The 21,145-nt window shown below is 41.7% G+C and overlaps 1 protein-coding gene across 3 annotated transcripts in view; it reads right to left on the bottom strand.

Moving 5' to 3' along the window:
* Positions 1 to 18,548: 18,548 nt before the first annotated feature.
* The window catches only part of LOC308153463 (unconventional myosin-VI-like), a 72,621-nt gene continuing 70,024 nt past the window's right edge, over positions 18,549 to 21,145 (bottom strand). For all 3 annotated transcript variants that reach the window (XM_080526617.1, XM_080526616.1, XM_080526615.1), the window contains one exon: positions 18,549 to 20,580. In XM_080526617.1, coding sequence (XP_080382743.1) covers positions 20,381 to 20,580 — 200 coding nt within the window. In that variant the 3' untranslated portion in view covers positions 18,549 to 20,380. The remainder of the gene's footprint in view (positions 20,581 to 21,145) is intronic.

Here is a 21,145-nt window from a genome sequence, read left to right on the forward strand (position 1 = left end):
CCTCTCTACCATAGGGGTGAGAAATCTGATCAAGACTCAACATTAATTCATCAGATTTCAATGAAGTGTTAATTTGGCATGGATGATGTATTCATTTGAATGAATCATGAACTCCCTTTCACCGACACTGTAGCTGATGTTCAGTCTAAAGCCAGTAACAGTTAATGATGTGTAGTGTCAACATCTGACTGACAAGCAGGTCCACAGATAGGGGCCATGATAATGGGCTTTGTGATGCCAGTCTGAGTCACCCTCTATGCTGTCAGTCACCCATGAACAGTAGCCATTTCCTTCTACTGGCTGTGCTAGGACCTTTCATCATTACTGTAATTTAACCTACTGTACTTGCATGCCATCAGAACATACAGAGGCTACGTGCTCTCCGTTCAGGTGTTTTCATAATGATGTGATCTTGACATTGACATAAAATAAAATAAAGATTTAAATCATGACACAAAAGATGAATGACTTCTATTGCCTCTATAGACAACATAATACCGTGTCTGTCATTATAATAAAATACTAATAACCTTTCTTTCTGTCCCCAAATGCAAGAGAGACCCAGGAGAGTGATGGGTAATTGAATTATAGTAATGAGAAACATCTTGATTGGTAGCAGCTTCCCTGTGTCTGTGCTTGTCTCTGCCAGTCTTCTGCTCAGCATCTGTTTGGGTCTAACTCATAGGCACAGGGGAGAGGGCTCAAATTACCTTAACAAACAGAAGCTCAATTACTCTGCTCTATGCACAAAATGAAAGGTCAATACAGAAACTGGGATAATACTGTGGGAAAAAAAGGACCACATTTTCCTGAAATCTGTTTCCTGTTATCAAAATTATTATTTTTTAAAGAAGAAAAAAGAGAAAACTAAAGAAAAGAGTACATTACAACAAATACATTAATTATACCCAACTACTACACTACTCCTGGTCAATCCACAACAACAGCTCAAATGGCTTATTACAGAGTCTATAATTGTTCTTCCCCGGATTCGTCCAGCAAATGCGATAAGTCCTCGTCTTGCTGATATTTTATGAATGGGCCCAAATACTTTGGAATCTTTCCTGCCTTTCTAATGGTAGACACAGAGACACTCCTCTTTCTAATCTGATGAAGGGTTCACAACTCATCTGACTTTTGTCTGCCAGTCTTCAGTAGTCTCAAAAACAAGGAAATACACTATTGTGGCCTCTCCTTGGGGGCCCCCGGCCACCCCGCCCGCGTGCTTGGTCTGTGCCCCGCCGCTGGGGCACCTGCTTGGCTAGCCTGGTGCGGGGCTATTATGGTCTGTGCTTGCTTGGCTGGGCCAGGTGTGCTGGTGGTGGGGCGGGTCGGGTGTGTGGGGCGGCGGGGGCCCCCCGAGGGGAGGTTTGGGGTCCGCTGCTGTGTGCTGGTAGGTAAACTGGTAGTTGTCGCTCTATGAGTAGAGGGCTGCAAGGGAATCTGTCATTATGTAAAGCGCATTGAGTCGCATCTTGGGAGATGCGCTATACAAATAAAACTTGATTTGATTTGAATACAATTTTGAAGCTGACATAATACTGGCAGAGCAACGTTTGGCTTTTATATTGTATAAAAAGTGTTTATTTATTTATTTTGAAGTATTTCAATCTTCATTACAACAGTTTTTTTGTTCTTTCTTAACATGGATTTTTATTCCTCAGAGGAGTGTCTGTGCACTATTCCCTCGTGTTTGAGACACATTCACCTGACATCAGTGCTGAGAGTTCAGAGGACAGCACTGGGACTCCAGTTACCTCACCTGGGCCCAGCCTGTGGGATATGGTGGCTAAAGCTTTGAGAGAAGAAGCATCTCTGCCAGTGGATCTAGATTCACTCAACTTTGAACCAGGTAGCAAAATATGTATTTGTTTTTATGTCTGGGTATGAGGGATTTTTTTCTTTTTCTCATGATTTTACCTTTTTGTGTCTTATTACAGAGAAAGTGACCCTACCAGCTTTGGTGCCAACCCCCTCTGTTAAGGAAGTGAGTGAAGATTATTTTGAAGACCGCTCCAATATACTGTACATTATGATGAAATACATTTGGAAATATGTTTGTCATGAACATGCATTGCATTTTTTAACAGTCCAGGGAGCCAGATTCACACAATGACCTTGAAATAGCCACAGATGAGCCAGAGGGCACTGTCGAAAAGCCCCGTCTGGTGGTTCTACTTACGCCTGTGGAGAAGGAAAATGATCTCGTCACCCTGCTGAACTCTGCAGCTGTTCCAAATGATGATGATGATGATGATGATGAAGAAGCACTAATCTCTACAGCCACAATACATTCAATCTCAAAGGATACTCATGATGACTCAAAGCCCAGTGGTGAGAGTGAGCCTGAAGCAACAAGTGCACCAAAGGAAGAGGAGCCATATATCACTCACATGATTGAGACTATTCGAGCGGGAATTGGTGAGCTTGTAAGAGACTTTTTCCCAACCCCTCTGGAGGATGCTGCTGTTGAATCCGACTCTATTTCTTCTACAATTCCAGAGGAATATACAGAGACACCTTTTAGTAATGTAGTCCCTAGCATCACCAATGAAGACTTTGCCTTAATCCCTCAGTATTTAGATTTGACTTCCGTCCCTGAACTAGAAACTGATGCTCCAATTGTCAATATCTCACCTAACTTGATATCAGAGGAGGACCTAGCTCCTGTTGATGATAGTTCAGATATAGGGGAGGCTGAGACTACCCCCACCACACAGTTTCTGTTGACCACAGCCACAGTGAGCCCTCCCTCTGAGGAGGCCACAGTGGATGCATCTGACTCTGGATTACCTGTGACAACTCTCTCAGCCCTCACAGATCAACCTCCTACTGAACTTATAGGGGACCTGCAAGATGAAGAGGATATTAATGTATTACCAGCTGAGGGGGAGACTGACATGGAGGTCTCTGACATAGAGGTCTCAGATGCAGAGGTAGATGTTTCTGAACCAGAGGGAGAGGCTAAGGCTGAGATTCCTGAGCCTGTGGAGGTTGAGGTGGGCTCAGGGATACAGGAAGACTCTCCAGGACCTGAAGAAGAAATTGAGGTTCCAGAGCCAGAGGAGGAGGTAGAGGTTGAGGTTCCAGAGCCAGTAGAGGTTGAGGATCCAGAGCCAGAGAAGGAGGTAGATGCTGAGGTTCCACAGCCAGTTGAGGTTCCAGAGCCAGAAGAGGAAGTAGAGGTTGGGATTCCAGAGCCAGTAGAGGTTGAGGTTACAGAGCCAGAGGAAGAGGTAGATGTTTCAGAGACAGGGGAGGAGGTTGAGGTTTCAGAGCCTGAGGTTCCAGAGCCAGAGCCAGAGGAGGTTGCGGTTCTAGAACCAGAGAAGGAGGTTGAAGTTCCAGAGCCAGATGAGGAGGTTGAAGTTGAGGTTTCAGAGCCAGAGGAGGAGGCAGAGGTTCCAGAGGATGAGGATACAATTGTAGAACCAAAGGAGGAGGTAAAGGCTGATATTTCAGAGCCAGAGGAGGTAGAGGATAAGGTTCGAGATCCAAAAGTTGAGGCCCCAGAGCCACAGGAGGAGGTTGACGTTGGAGAGTCAGAGGAGGAGGTTGAGGTTCCAGAGCCAGAGGACGCGGTAGAAGTTGCGGTTTCCGAACCAGAGGAGGAAATAAAGGTTGATGGTCCAGTGCTAGAAGAGGAGGAAGAGGTTGTAGAGCCAGAGAAGGAGGTAGAGGCTGAGGTTCCCCAACCTGATGAGGAGCCTGAAGAGGGGGCAGAGGTTGATGTCCAAGTAACTGAGGCAGAGCCTGAAGTAGAAGCACCACCAGATATAGAAGGGGGCATTTTTGATACAACAGAGGACCTCAAATCTGGAGATGAAAGTAGTGAGCCACCAGCTTATGCAGTTACAATCATTCCACCTCTGGACTCTGTAGAGGACCTATTGAGTTTAGAAGACACTGAGGTCCAACAGCCTGTGGCGGAGACTGACCATCTGCCCACTGTGCCAATAAGTTCTGAAGATCTGCCTGATGAGGAGGACATTGGTGATTTTCAGCCTGAATACTCTGGATCTGGGTATGAGGACCTCTACCCAGAGGACGATATTTATACTGTGGATCCACAGGAGAAGACTGTGACTGACATGCTTCCCAGAGGGGACACACCGTCAGACATAGAAACCAGTGACCTTCAGCCTGAACAACAGCTAACTTCTCAACCAGACACAGCAGTTACAGCAGGTGAGGAATGCAGATTATTAAAGCTGTTGCAAACTCAGTGTGTGATAGACAACAAGCAGAGAGAATGAGAAATGATGTGATTATAAGCAATGAATGACTGTAGGCTAAAATAGTTGTGCAGTTACAGCTAATAAGTGCTAGTGAGTGCTGCTGGCTGATAAATGTTGTCTTGTTTATCAAGGCTGTTCTACCGGTGAGATCCTTAATGTAATGGCTGTAGGACTCAGGCAGAGAACTCAGAGACAAAAACCTAAATCCAAAAGAATACTTTCAACATGTATTCAGTACACAGTCAATGCGTAGGTAGATAATCCAGTAAGGGGGTAGACAAAGCAGGGTTCGGTACACAGGTTGGCAGTTCAAAAAAGCAGGCAGACTTTGTAATAGGACAACATTTGTGATGGTGTGTAAACTTAATTCAATCTTTTACCCCATATTTCAAAGAGGTGACAGCACCAGTAAAAGATGACACATCACAGGACAGCGAAGTCAAAGAGCTTGAGGACGTGCCAGAGGAGAGAGAAGAAAGTGATTTATTCCCTGATGAAGAGATTTCTGTGACAGCAGAACCCATCCAAGATTCCATACCAACACCACCTACAGACCCTAACACCGTGCCTATGGTGCTTTTCACAACGCCATCTGTAGATAGTGGACTCTCTGAGGTAGATTTAACAGAATCACCTGCAATCACTTCAACACCCATGTTAGAGCTCGAGCCCTTGGAGGAGGAAGCAGAGGTACAAGAGCTTGAGGTAGCCATCATTGATGAAGTCTTAGAGGAGACTGAGGAGGAGGTTGTGGAGGATTTCAAGGAGGTGGAGACAGAAAGTGAGACCACCTTACCTACAGCTGAGGATGACTCCATCGATAAGAGTATGCAAGATCTTGCAGCTAAACTTGACCAAATGGACAATAAGGAGCACCGCTTCGAGACCACAGCTTCCCCTCCACTGAGATACCTGACCACTCCTTCCATGACCACTGCCAGCAAGGGAAGAGAGCTGGTAGTGTTCTTCAGCTTACGGGTTGTCAACAGGAAGTTCTCAGATGACCTCTTCAACAACAGCTCTCCTGAATATAGATCCCTGGAGAATGTCTTCATGGATTTGGTGAGTGAAAGAACATACAATAATTGTGTTCAGAGTCAGAGTGCACATGTTTTTACCATTTGTTTTCTTTAGTGCCAAATGGAAGAGCTACAGAGGAATACAGGTCTATGTTTTACTTACTGTTACTACAGTAAGTCTGTACATGTTTTTTTCAAAACCATACTTGCTTCTCCTATGAGCAAAGCTTCAATTCAATTGATTTCAATGGTTTTAAATGGTATATTTAGAAGGAACATGAAGCCCCAATGTTTGCCATGATCCACCTGCTCTGACTGAATTGATTACCTCTTGTTGACATTTTTACAATGAAAAAGCTGTAAAGAAAATACAGGTGATGAACAAGAATAGAAATGCAAGAACCAAACTAAGATTGTTTTTGTCACTAGCTATGAAATACATCTCTCAAAAATGTCTGCAAATGCTGAATCACAAAACATGAACGGAATGTACATAGTTTTCACTGTCACTGTCGAAATACAGTATTGTGTCTGAAAATTCCAAAATAATTCTGAAATAACACTGGTTACAATTGTGTGTGCATGGGCATGCTTGTCTACACAACACATGAAGCACAGCATTTGACAGTATGTGTACCTAAAATGTACTTTTTGCAGTTGCTGCATACGTTCTGTACAGTGCAAGAAAATGTTACAATGTTTACATCAAAGGGTAAAGAGTGCGAGAGCAGATGGCTTCTCAGTGCGGGAAAGCCAGAGCAGACGAGTGTGAGTGAGTGAGTGAGTGTGTGCATGTTCCTGTGTGTCTCTTTTTTCCTTATACATGTTTTTCATAGAAAATAAGCCACGGCCATGGAGTTTCAGATAGAAAAAAAATTATCTTGTACCATTTCTCTTTTTGTAAAAATTCAAAACGGGTCATTTTGACCCGAACACCACACAAGCGTTAAAGACAAAATCATTGAGAAACGGTTACCAGAACTAAACGCTAGTAAATCCGAAAAGAAAACGTCCATGAACCTATAGGCTTACAGTATGTGTAACACAATGATTGAGAGACCAGGACAGTGTAGACATACAGTACATACTGTACATGTATTGCCTCTTAAACATTCACCCTAAAGATATCTCCCATTGTATAAAGCCACAATAGATTTCTATAGGATAGGATTTCAGAGGATTTCAGAGTGCTTTATTATAGCATTTATCTGTGGCCCCAAGGGACATAGAAAAACAGAATAGCAAAATGCTAAACAGCTACAGTATGCAGAAATGTGGGCAGTTTCTCACTTCAGAATAATATAGCGATAAATCATTTTGGCACAACACTGAATGTCTGCATATGTTTTTGGTGTAAGAAATAAAATGAGACCATCCATGTTTTACTGATATATACGGACAGTAATTTAATGGCATTATTATCAGAAAGTGCAATAATCAAAACCTTTCATGATAATGACTACTTTTCTTTCCTATGTTCAGCTGTTACCTTACCTGAAGTCTAATCTAACGGGATTCAAGAAACTAGAGATTCTCAACTTCAGGAATGGCAGTGTTGTGGTCAACAGCAAGATGAAATTTGCCAAGTCAGTGCCATACAATGTCACACAGGCTGTCCACTATGTCCTGGAGGACTTCTGCAACTCAGCAGCCAAGCATCTGGACATTGAGATTGACAGTCATTCTCTGGACATAGAGCCAGGTACTGTATTGTGTAATGAGGCAGAGGAAGGAAGTACATGTTGCAGTTGTTGGGAACGTGTAAAATGTATATGTATATGTTACGGTACATGTGGGAATACGGTACATGTGGGAAAACTAGGGTTAGGGTTAGGTGCTAGGGTGCTACGGTTAAGGTTAGGGTTAGGATTAGGGGTAGGGTTAGACATGCCAGCATGTACCAAGTCGACGTAGCACCAACCCTAATCCTAGTTTTCCCACATGTACCGTATTCCCACATGTACCGTAACATATATACAACGTCACAATCTACCAAATCAAAACAAAATGTTCTTGATATTCTAGTAATGAGGTATCCCTAGATAGATATACTGTAGCAATGAAAACACAATTACAGATACTGTAAATCTGGAGAGGGTATGTAATGTTATGCTTCTTTACCTGAGCCATCAATGTTGAGTGACCTCTCAGAAACTAAACCTTAAGTGGCGTAGCCTGCATGTCATCCCCTCTCTCTCTCACCCATCCTTCCTGTCAATCTCTACTGCCTCTATTCCAATAAAGTGGAAATGCAATAAAAAATGATTAAAAAAAGAAAGAAACTAATGACTAAACTAACTTATGATTCAATGCAGACAAGAACCAGAGGACCTCATTAAAATCAATCAAACACTCTCCACTACCACGCAGAGAGAGGAGGGTTGTTAAAGGTTGGAGAAAGGCAGTTAGTTCCTGAATGCTAATGAGACCTATATTTTTCCTTCTTTTTTTACAGCTGATCAAGCGGATCCTTGCAAGTTCTTGGCTTGTAATGAGTTCTCTCGTTGTGTGGTGAACCGGTGGAGCAAAGAGGCAGGGTGTTTGTGTGATCCTGGCTACATGACGGTCGATGGCCTGCCCTGTCAGAGTCTCTGTGTGCTCCAACCTAACTACTGCCTCAATGGGGGAGAGTGCGAGATAGTGCCAGGGCATGGAGCGACTTGCAGGTACCTTAGAATAACTTAGATGGGCCATTCTACTGAATTTGATCAAAGTCCAGAGTTGGAAACATATTTTTGAAATGTGTTTTTTTTCCAAAACTTTGTCCATACATATATTGTACCATATCTAAGGTACATACAGTATCTCAAAAGTGAGTACACCCTTTAGATTTGTGCAAATATTCTGTTATATCCTTTCAGGGGATAACATTATCCTACTGAAACTTTGATATAACTTAAAGTAGTCAGTGTGCTGCTTGAATAACAGTATAGATTTATTGTCCTTTGAAAATTACTCAGTACACAGCTGTTAATGTCTAAACAGCTGGCAACAAAAGTGAGTACACCCCATAGTGAACATGTCCTAATTGTGCCCAATGATGTTGTTTTCCCGCCCTGGTGTCATGTGACTCGTTAGTGTTACAAGGATTCAGGTGTAAATGATAAGCAGGGCTGTTAAATTTGGTGTTTTGGGCACAATTCTCTCTGAATGCTGGACAACATGGCACCTCATGGCAAGGAACTCTCTGAGCGGCTGAAAAAAAGGATTATTGCGCTTCACAAAGATGGCCTTGGCTATAAGAAGATTGCTAACACCCTGAAAATGAGTTGCAGCACAGTGGCTAAGATCATACAGCGGTTTTCCAGGACAGGTTCCACTCGGAACAGGCCTCGCCAGGGTCGACCAAAGAAGTTGAGTCCACGTGCTCAGCGTCATATCCAGAGGTTGGTTTCCAAAAATAGACGTGCGAGTGCTTCCAGCATTGCTGCAGAGGTTGCAGAAGTGGGATGTCAGCCTGTCAGTGCCCAGACCATACGCCGCACACTGCATCAAATCGGTTTGTATGGCCGTCGCCCCAGACAGAAGCCTCTTCTGAAACCGATGCATAAGAAAGCCCGCAAACAGTTTGCTGAAGACAATGAATCCAAGAAAATGAGTTACTGGAACCATGTCCTGTGGTCTGATCAGACCAAAATAAACCTGTTTGGGTCAGATGGTGTCCGGCGTGTCCGGCGGCACCCTGGTGAGGAGTACCAAGACAAATGTGTTTTGCCTACAGTCAAGCATGGTGGTGGCAGCATCATGGTCTGGGGCTGCATGAGTGCTGCCGGCACTGGGGAGCTGCATTTCATTGAGGGACACATGAATTCCAATATATACTGTGACATCCTGCAGCAGAGCATGATCCCCTCTCTTCGGAAACTGGGCCGTAGGGCAGTTTTCCAACATGATAATGACCCTAAACACACCTCCAAGATGACAACGGCCTTGCTGAAGAAGCTGAAGGTTAAGGTGATGGACTGGCCAAGTATGTCTCCAGACCTAAACCCAATTGAGCACATGTGGGGCATCCTCAAGAGGAAGGTGGAGGAGTGCAAGGTGTCCAACATCCGTGGGCTCCGTGATGTCGTCATGGAGGAGTGGAAGAAGATTCCAGAAGCAACCTGTGCAGCTCTGGTGAATTCCATGCCCAGGAGGGTTAAAGCAGTGCTAGATAACAATGGTGGTCACACAAAATATTGACACTTTGGGCACAATTTAGACATGTTCACTATGGGGTGTACTCACTTTTGTTGCCAGCTGTTTAGACATTAACAGCTGTGTACTGAGTAATTTTCAATGGACAATAAATCTATACTGCTATTCAAGCAGCACACTGACTACTTTAAGTTATATCAAAGTTTCATTAAGATAGTGTTATCCCCTGAAAGGATATGACAGAATATTTGCAAAAATCTAAAGGGTGTACTCACTTTTGAGATATACTGTATATCTAGTAAAAGTACAGTACATTTTCTTATTATAATTTGTGCCTGTTCTTGGAATGTTTTTCCGCTCCCGAAATGTGTCACTACTGAAACATAGCAAGACAAAATATATTTAAAAATATATTAATTTGTTAAAATTGTGTTTCCATACCCCCTCTAAATAATATATATTTTAAAATGTGTTGAAGATTTTTACAACTCAATCAATTAAAATGAATATTTTAACAAATAATAGTTATCATAAGATTTTAGTTGATAAGTCAGTATCTTGTGTTGGCTGCACTGTTTCGGTAGTGACTGGTTTCGGTAGTGACTGTTTCGGTAGTGACCACAGTATTTTGTTTGCAAGGTTGTATCATATTCCCTCAACTGTATTGCTTATGAACTCATAACATGCCTTAAGTTGGGAATATTACAAACAAATGTTTATGATCAATAAAATCACTACAGAATTCCTAGCATAACTCAAAAATGCTAACAAGCACATGGCTAGCAAACAGATGTTTGAACAGTTGTACACACATAAAAACGACGAAAGATTTTTCACTAAACCCCCAAAAGTTTACTCAATTGTAGAGAATATGTGTTCAATATGTGTTCGGTAGTGACAATTGTTTATGTTACATACTGATTTTTCAGACTTTGGAACACATTTACTTTACGAAATGATGAGAGGTAACTACTCACCATGCAGCCATGAGGGACAGGAATGCAGTGTCTCTTCATGGTCAAAAATGCAAGGGTGTGGCTAAAAACCAGGCTCAACCTATGTGTAAAACTTATCATAAGCTGCGTTGTGCGGTGCCTCACCTCTGTTTATGTCGTGATAGGTCTCATGAAATTCGGGGGCGGCTGTGGCGCATGAGGTAGAGCCGCCGTCTAATGATTGCAAGGTTGGCAGATCGGCGGTTCGAGCCCCGGCTGGCCACATGACGAAGTGTCCTTGGGCAAGACACTGAACCCCAAATTGCTCCCAGTGAGCGCGCCGGCGCCTTGCATGGTAGCTTGCCACCATTGGTGTGTGAATGTGTGTGTGAAAGGGTGAATGAGTGGCCGTTGTAAAGCGCTTTGGATAAAGGCGCTATATAAGTGCAGTCCATTTACCATTTACCATATATTCATGTACAGAAAAAGTAAACGGACCAGAGAGACAGTGACTTTGGCGTAAGCAGGCCTTTTTTATGTCAGCTTCACTGTGTTGATTTTGTATGATACATAGACTTAGCTGTACTACAATATGTATTTTTCTTTCAATACTCAATTATGGTTACAAAACAGACTCTCCATTTTTAGAGCTGAGAGCACTTCTAGAGCTAGGGTGAAGCCATCTTTACGTAAGCTCTTAGGTTACAGTCCCAATATCAGGTGGACTCCTGAGAGAGAAATGTCATTTGAAACCCCAGAATTAGAATTACTTAGTTACCATAGCTACTGATATAAAAATAAAATGTGCATCTAAAGGTTTTACAATTACATTTCAGAAAGCCTTTAAATCTCTCGCCCTTAACTTCAACTACACAAATCGTTGCTAATAATAATAATAATAATAATAATAATAATAATAATAATGACATAATAACATTTAATAATCTTGAATATGTATTTCTGTTTAGTCATTGTGACAATGACTAAAGCCCATTTGACAATGTCCTTTTTCAGAACTGAGTTGGTACGTTTCCCAAAGAATGAAGGAAACTTCAAAACCTTAAACTTCTCTGACCTAACTCTAGCAACAAAGTGTTTAAAGAAAGGTTAAAATGTCAGCTTATTTGGTTCCCTCCCATATCCAGTTTACATGTGTACTCATATGAGCAGCTTTACTGCTTGTTTTTTCAAGGGTCTTAACTCCACCAGAAACCAACCTACAGTCCTCCAGTACATGAACAGAGCGTCTAACCGTGGTCACAGACCAGCCAGCAACAGAAACAGTAAACAACACAATAGTAAACATGGCCAGTTTAACCAAAGCTAACGGTTAATATCATACAAGATAACATTAGCTATGCTGTTATTTTATCGTGGATGGATTTAAACAGTGGTGTGCCGTCAGGGCCAGCAAGGCCTTCTCTGCTGGCCTAAACATCATCAGAATATACATTTTATTTTAATATATATTTTCCACAAATATGTATTAATGATTCCCCATAGTCTATTCTCTTCATTTCATAGCTTTCCTCTTGGTTGCGCTGCTTCCAGTCTCCGATTGAGATTTGGAGGGCTGGCCTTTATGTTAGAGCTTTTATCCAATCAAAATGTGTTGCTAGGGGGCTCAAAAATCTGCCCGCCTTCACATTAAACGGTGCTGCGGATTCGACCTGTAACTTAACATTGGAACGAGAAAACCTGTGGCGTACCTAGTAAACCTACGTAGATGCGAGCAAAAGCAACAACGGCGCCTGCTGTAAGGCTCAATGATGTCAGCACCCAGCACGTCTTTTGATTGGATACGCACTATTGCTACGCACTATTGATACGCACTATTGATATTCACTATTGAGATGCGGAACTATGCCGGTAGATGTGAAACTTTTGAAAGTGCGCAGGGAAACGGAGCATCACAACGAAAGCTTTCGTTGACTGATCGATAATACTGATCGATTGTGTCCTGTTTTTGGGTAAACAATAACTTTCATTTAGGGGACACAATGAAAGCGCCAAGTCCACAAACAGAGGAAACTACGTTGAGCTTCTTTCTTTTCTGGCTGAAAACAACCCAGATTTACATTACCACCTGTCCACAAACAAAGTGTTTACTGGGACGTCAGGCAAAATACAAAACGACCTGATTTTTGCTATTGCTGAAGTGATGGAAGAAGAGATCAAAATGGAGATTAAAAAGGCACCCTTTGTCGCTATTATGGTGGACGAGACGACAGACGTGGGTAATGTAGTGATCTTAAAGATGTTAGTTTAACACTCTTCATTGTAAATGCGGATTTATTGATTAAAAATGCTTCGGAAATATTAATATAACTCTGTTGTACTTGTCTGACTATGTTAAGGTGATGCAACGCCCGGTTATACTGTGTTTCTGTCTAGTTTCTAGAGCCATGGCGTCATAACGATGGTATTAAGAGGTAGAATAATTCAGGTAGGAATGTGTCGGACATCACTGAAGGCCTAGGTGTGAAATGCACCGCCCGTCTAGTAGTGCCTAAAATAAAAAGCCATAAAAGCAACAGGTCACAGATTAGTTTCAGAGACAAACCTTTAAATCAACAATTTACAATTAGGCCAGATTGGAAAGTGATTCATGACATTCATTCAATGTCCAACTATTGCTTCGTAAACTGTCTGTCAATGTAAGCAGTATGAAAATACAGGATACTGCACCTCAGTGAACACAAACATGGCTTTTTCATGTTAACAATCCGGCTGTTCTCTACTGTACAGTATGCTCTGTCCTCCTGACTAATGTGTCTTCTTTACAGAAAAACCGCTTGTCGTGCTTCACCCCATGTTATTTTCCCCTTGGGATAATGTACTGTATAGTGATAATGTACTGTATAGTGATAATGTACTGTATAGTGCCAATTGTTTTCTGGTCTGCTCCTTTGTTTGTTTTCTTTCTTTTTCAATACATTAGCAAAGCTGCTTTAAGTGTATAGCTCATCTCCATTTAATGTGTTTGTGTGTTTCTTTTGTAGATACCCAGAAGAGTTAAGAACACGGTATCACATTTAGCATCACTAAATACTACATATTTAGGTAAGGAAACGTCAAGTCATTAATTTTTCACACAGCAGGAATTAGTTATTACAATTTAGTTGACCATAATCATTCTGCTAGCTGGAGCCTAAATTGTTTTTGGAGCTGTGTGTATTCCAGTGGCGGCTGGTGCTAAACATTTTGGGTGGGGCACAGGTTATGGGGGCATGCTCCACGGGGAAGAATATCAACTTTAAAATCTGGATTTACAGTCGATTTTAGCATGAGAATAACAGTGTTTCCCCTAGGTTTGCTGCCTTGGGGGGGTGGCATGGACCGTGGCATGGACCCCCCCCCCCCCCCCCCCCCAGGGGGTAAGACCCTGCGACATACCAGCGTCATGTCCAGGGGTGTACTAACTTGTACATTAAGCCGCCTCACGCTACGGAAACAGGAGATAGGCTCCTTCCCTATGGGCCATTAGGCTCGACAAGGCTACTTACTTATGTGGTCTTGACTACCTGTCCACTTTCTCACCTGGTTCTTGCTGTCTCTCTCTCTGGTGTGCCGACACCATCCTGCTCTCTCTCCTTCTCTCCCTCCCTATCCTCCTCTCTCCCTTTTGCTGTCAACCAAAAGGCAAACATAACAACCAGAGTATTTATAATCTAATAAGAGGTATAAATTGATCCATATCAATTGTTATTCATATATACATACATATCATATATTCGTCATAGTCAGGGACTCCAATTAAATGTCACGTAGCCCATAGGCATCTCCATCAATCCAGGATTCATTACATTGTCTACTGTCACATTGCCCATATAGTGGGCTGTTGTTCAGGTATTGATGTTAGCCATTGATGTAGTCAGGATTATAGAGTTGGTTTAATTACCTGGATGTAGTGTGCCATTGCCTCTCTGTGGTCCGTGAAGGAGGCAGTGTTGTTAGCAAATGTGACAATCAGCTTGTGTGGAAATAACAGCCCATACCTCACGTTAGCCTCCCGCGGGGTTGAGGTCCCAGCTTGTCGGCACCAAACACGTCGCATAACAGGGAATTCATAAAAGCAGTGTGATTGCCTTTCTCACTGTCTTCAGGCAGTCCCAACACTCGAATATTAAAACTGCGGCTACGTGCTTCAATCTGTTCAATTTTCTGTTTCAGTGACATATTATCCGACTGTGATTGAGAAAGTTTTTGTTCAATATCAGTTAGACGGCGTTCTGTCTCGTTAGCAGCTGTTTCCAGGTCCTTTACCTTGGTCGTATTGGAAATCATATCCTTGCGGAGTGAATCCAGACATTCTATAATTGGTTTAAGTTTCAGATCAAATGCGGAGTCAAGCTCTTCACGTATGACTTCTCTCATAATTGATGCAAGTTCTCCGCGGTCCATCACCGTAACTTTTTGTTTTAGATCGCTTCTTAGATTTCTTAACTCTCTGCTGCCAGCAGCGTTGGCCATACAACTTGAGTAACCTATATCAAACAATCAACAAACAGCCGGTGCGGAGATTGCGACCACAAACAAGATAAGTTTGACTTCGGTAATAGGTCCAGTTGCAATATCCTCAAGTTAGGAACAAAAGATGCCTCCTTCTAATCCATTTGTTCAATTTGTTTACAGAAAGAAATCCTCCTTACATTGTAAAAAACGTAATTTGTTAGGAGAGCAGTCGTGCGTGCGTTCAATCCATGCTGCCCCGGAAGTCGGAAGTCCTCAGCATATGCATTTTCTGCTATACAACCGGATATTCAGGGCGCCCCGGCCGAGAAATAGGAGACAGCCAATTGGAGCGCTGCTACAGCTCACGTGTAAGCGAAAAGTATTTGGCCTGCTATAGACTTGCATTCGGCCGGCGCCCCGACTCCTCCCCCTATGTATTTTAACAATGTTATGTGAATTTTACACACACACAGATAAAATGTTTATTGTATTGGAGGATTTTTAATGAATGCTGATAGGCGCCGACAGAATATCAGCCGCATTTTGTGAATAAACCATGTTTATTTTTAAACTTTTAGAAATCGCAACTAGGAAGTGAAGGTGGGGGCGGCGCCCCAGCGCCCTCTATCGGCCAGCCGCCACTGGTGTATTCCCACAATAGACTTAACCACAGACTGAAGTGCACACAGACCAGGGGCCTCATTTATAAAAAAAGTACTTGAACGTCATCTTTGACTTTCACGTAAGCACATTTTTCTAAACGGACGTAAGCATTCTTTATAAAACGGGCTGAGATGGTTTAAAGTTGCATACGTGCTTCCTTCTATAAATACCAACGCAGGTAAAATGAACGCAGGTGAATGAGGTTTGTATTAACGCCTGTGATAGCGACTCAATTATAGCGGCTGAATTAAGCCAAGTGCTATAATATAGGGTAGGCGTTCGTCTGGAAGTGGGAGAGGGCAGAGAAGGATGGCTTCTCGGTAAGTTGCATTTGTAACGTTTGATCATGACAACTAACCAGGCACATGCTTATACTCAGTACGGTACTCAAGTTGTAAAAGAAAATCAGGGGAGGTGGTGGATTTTATCATATGAGGACAATTTTAGCATCCCCTCAGCGTCAGTGACTTCAGTGTCAGTAACTTGGTAAAAATGTCATTGCATGTGTGCGTGCCCCCTCGCACCTTGAAATAGCAGTAATACCACGTTCATTGATAAAATGACAAAGTATGGAAAGAGGGGGGCGATTTTGACTGTTTTTATTTCTGGGGGGATGCCATCCCCCCTCAACTCGAGTGCTGCTTATACTGTAATAATATAATGGTCTTATTCTTATCAGGTGGTCTTATTCTTATATGGCTGCGAACTCCCTTTGCGAACTCCCAGACACCGGAGAAAATCCAGTATCATTTAGCGCGTGGCCGGGCAAGGTCCGTTGTGGAACGCACTAGGCATGTTGAAGGGGAGATAGACAGCTCCGGAGGGATATAAAGGAAGACTGAAATACAATCATAAACATCAGTTCCTTTTAAATCTTGAATTAAACTCATTTTCTCGGCTGATAACAACATCGTTAATTTTATTACGAGCCACTTGCATGAATTACAGTAGGCAGTGCGGCTCACATTCCTGTAATAACTCCGCATAACCAGTAGGTAATGTGCGTACGCAAGGTCAATATCGACGTAGCTACGATCGTTTCCACGGTCAAATTGACTCACGTTGAAATTGTATAAATCACTACGTTGACGTGGTTTTCTACGTACGACACGGGTAAGATCAAAATTTGATCTGAGTACTTTCCATAAATGAGGCCCCAGGTGGATACCATTCCTCATTCCGTTCCATGCATTACAATGAGCCGGTGGTCTGATTTCTACCTCCACCACCAGCCTCCAGACACAGACAGTACACCTCCAAAGGGTGGAAACCTTGCTTGCAGAATATCCAGTGGTTTATAGCACTCTAAAGAGGTGTAAAAAAAGAAAAAGAGGGGAGGCTGATTGTCAAGCCTTGGGGGTATTCCATCAATGTTGCTAAAGGGAAATCCGGGCTTATTTTGATAAGTCTCGCGACGTTGATGGAATAACCCCCTGTTCATTAAAGCAGACTGTTGTTGTTGTTGTTGTTGTTGTTGTTGTTGTTGTTGTTGTTGTTGTTGTTGCTGCTGCTTTCTTAACATAGGCAATTAATCTGGCTTTGCTTGATCCTCTTTCCGGGTCTGTGTTACTGCCATTATTAAGCTGTTGAGGAACTGGGTCTTACTCACTGTTGAATTCTAGGCAATTCTTTTTGGTACTCAGTTTGTGTGGTGTACACATGCTTCAATGTACCTAATGAGCTGAGGTGTTGATGGTTAGTATAGGCCAACTTCAAAACAACATACAGTAGATGTTTTGCTGACAATTCAAAATATATGACTTTGCAAAATGCTGCTTTTCATCAAATGTCCTGTGTGCTCTATTTGTTTGTCTTTATCCAAGGTAACTTTAGTTTTCTCTTTTTTTAGGGCATGGTGATTGCTGATTGGAATACAGAATCCATGAAGGCCCTCCGACAGTGAAGGCAAATCAGACTATGTTGGGACACAGATGATGATTTGCTGGCTTTTTACTTATTTCTTATTTTATTTTCAGCAGCAGCAGAAACGCTCCACAACACCTATACTGTAGCTCAGTTATACATTAATTGGAACTCACCAAAGAGCTATAACGGGAAGGATGTTCACCTTTCTGGTGAAAGACATTTTAATCAGTGGACAAAAATAAATGCAGAAAATGCTGTGAACTACAGATGGACGTGATCATTCTCTTGCATTTCTCAAATTAATGTCAGTTCATCCTGGGGCCTAATTTATAAAAAAAAGTACGTCATCTTTGACTTTCACGTAAGCACATTTTTCTAAACGGACGTAGCTACGCCTAGGCATTATTTATAAAACGGGCTGAGATGGTTTAAAGTTGCCTACGTGCTTCCTTCTATAAATACCAACGCAGGTAAAATGAATGCATGTGAATGAGGTTTGTATTAACGCCCTGTGATAGCGGCTCAATTATAGCGGTTGAATTAAGACAAGCTATATTATAGGGTAGGCGTTCGTCTGGAAGCGGGAGAGGGCAGAGAAGGGTGGCTGGTAAATTGCATTTGTAACGTTTGATCATGACAACTAACCAGGCACATGCTTATACTCAGTACTCAAGTTGTAAAAGAAAATCAGGAGAGGTGGTGAATTTGATCATATGAGGACAATTTTAGCATCCCCTCAGCGTCAGTGACTTCAGTGTCAGTAACTTGGTAAAAATGCAAAAATGCAATGAAATAGCAGTAATACCACGTTCATTGATAAAAAAACGTTTTACATAAAGTATGGAAAGAGGGGGACGATTTTGATAGTTTTTATTTCTGGGAACCCTGGACTGCTAACTGCTTTTTAATGTGTGGTATACAATTTGTGTGTAGTGAACTGGTTGGAAAACATGCTTTTTAAAAAATAAAATGGCAAAGACATGTTATGAAAATGTCCTCATAATGAGGTGCTTCTATTGCAGTGATCATCACATACACAGAACATCTGCGTAGGTTGCCGATGTATAATATAAAAGTCATAATGTTTTTAATGTATCCTCCGTGTCAATACATTTGCTTCGGCTCACTTCATCCACAGTAGAGCATTTTCTCAACCAATGTGGCCATTCCTGTTGCATTGTTGACATGGAAGGAAAGAGAGACACAAGAGGCAGACAAGCAGTTGAGTGAAACAATGGAATGCGTTTATTTCATCAGTTAGATCAGCATTAGAAAAGTGACAGTGAAAAGGCATTATCTGCGGAATGATTGTAATGCGTAATGAGAATGAGATACGTAGCCAAGCCAGTCATTGGTTTTACATTACAGGATATTCCAGGAGACCCACAGTAGTACACTCTGGCATTCAAGTCATAAATAAATACTTAAGTCTAAACCGAAGACATATGCTTCAGACACAGGAGTGGATAGATCATGTATTCAAACAACCAAGTCGCCTTTTGCTTGTAGAGCAAAGTCAAAGGGAATGAAAAGCTTTTAGAAACAAACTCAAGACTAACAGCCTTACCTGAAGAAAGTAGTTCTACTCTCACAAGAGATTGTCTCTAAAACATATGACTGTACATAAACGCTGTCCTTCTCCTTTTAGCGTTGTTTGGGTAAATTATTGCTTCATTTTACAGTAGTCAAATAACAGTTTCCAAGAAACAGACTCACGTGCCCAAACCCTTGGATCTTAGTGTGGAAAGACTTCTTTTGAAAATAAATGTGTACATTCCTGTAGAAATATTACACTCTCTTTGTATCATACACTTATATAAAATATTTTGTGTGTGTGTCTAGTGAAAAATGAAATGATATTGAGGATTGGGAAGACTACATGTACTGTATACTGTATGAGCATAATCTCTTGCACCAACCAGCGTATTAATCATTATCTCACAACTCCCATAGACACATTTTGGTCCAACAGTATGACTTGAATTATTATTGGAAATTTTAGAGTACGTCAGGATTTGCATCTGTATCATCATATTTTCACATCATAATCAAGTTTAATACATTATTTTGTCATTTGTTTCTTAAGACAATATTTGGAATATCATAACCATGTGTGGATAATAGAAAGAAATCCATTTTAATTTAGACAACCAAAACACCATGGTTTTAGGTGTAGTTGGGTGATGTTAAAGAGAATCTGTTTGTCTGTCTTTAACTCTCATTAGCACTCCATCGAAACCTTAAATCACACAATAATGGAGAATAAGACACACAAACAAAAAGTAAAGACTGAAGGAATAAAATCAATTAACTCAAATTACATTCAGTTTGAAAGACAAAGGTAAAAAACTATGTTATCATTACAGTATTGTCAAACATTTTAATTAGAAATTAATTTTGCAGTTTGCAGTTACTGAAATAATCTTAGAGAACCTGACACTCAATACTGCCTCACATAAGAGAACAGAGTTACAGTACAACTACTCTTTTTGTGCAAGTATTGTCCTGTAAAAACTACATGAAAACAATGTAAACAGCGAGTTTGAGTGGAATTATAAACAAGCTGTTAAGACTGCAGAGACATAACAATAAGACTTCAGTTTAATCAGGAACTCATAATTATTAACATCTATATGATTTCATAAACTCTTATTTGGAGAGGCAGCTTTGAAACAGTTCATACTTTCAGCAAATGACCCTGTTAAAGTATTTTTAAGGCCTCATAGTTAAAGTAGAAGTATTAAAGAGAACTTAACATTTGCTTGAAAAACAAACTAAATGTATTGTAATTATTCACTGATTCTTCTGCATAGGTTCACTGCAAATCGCCCTGACCCTACCCAAAAACTGATAATCGACAAGACCATTGAAAGCCAGCAAGACCAACAACGTGAACAACAAGACAAATAACAAAAAAAGCAGTTCACTTATGACTCAAGTGCCTCCAGTCAGAACATGGTACAGTATTCCTGAATGCTGGCTGTGTTAAGTAGCTAGTGCATTCTTCTTCCCTTTGCTGTAGTGAGAGGCATGTAGTAAGAGGCATGTGGATTGAACCAGGGCTCTACTTGAGGAGGCTCTGCAACATGGCTGTGGCGTAGGTGGGACGGGCCTGCCGGCTCTCGATGGCGCTGCGGAGGTACTGGATCCCGCCGCAGCGTTCCCAGATCTCCTCAAACTGCCGGGGCAGGATCTCTGCCCCCCTCTTTCTTGTTAGACCTGTCTCCTCCAGGCTCAGCTCACACATCTCCATGTCGTCTTTCCCTACAGAGCAATTAGTGAGATTTGTGAGTTTACAGCCAAACAGATGGACAGACCCAGAGGAGGAAATCCATACTCTGAGTCAGAGTCCTGATTAAGCTTTGATCAAGAAATACTGTGGCCCAATCCGATTACACACATTGCTCCTACAATTTAGCCCTTTTTTTTTATTTTTGTCCTGATTCTTGTTGGGATAGAGGGGTAGGGTGAAGTGGTAGGGCTACTTGGCACATTCCAAACCGAGTGTTATGAGAAATCTCCCAGAATGCCTTGCGAATCATCAGCAAGATAGTGGCGAACGCACAAGAACAAAAGAAAACCACAATTGTAATTACTTTCTTTGTTAATAAAGATTAAAAAATCATTTCAATGCATTATAGACCTTTCTTTATAACAAGCATAACAAAAAAAAATCGCTAGTAGCCTATGCTGATGTCTCTATCTTACGGAAGAGTATTAGGGCCACCAACTTGATTTTTTTTTTTCTTCTCCCGAAAGGGGGGGGGGGGGGTTATATTCTGAGTTTGAAGTCAGAATTTCTGAGATTAAAGTCAGAATTTCTGAAAAA

This window comes from Nansenia antarctica, assembly GCF_963989245.1.
Source record: "Nansenia antarctica genome assembly, chromosome: 3".
Classification (NCBI taxonomy): Eukaryota; Metazoa; Chordata; class Actinopteri; order Argentiniformes; family Microstomatidae; genus Nansenia; species Nansenia antarctica.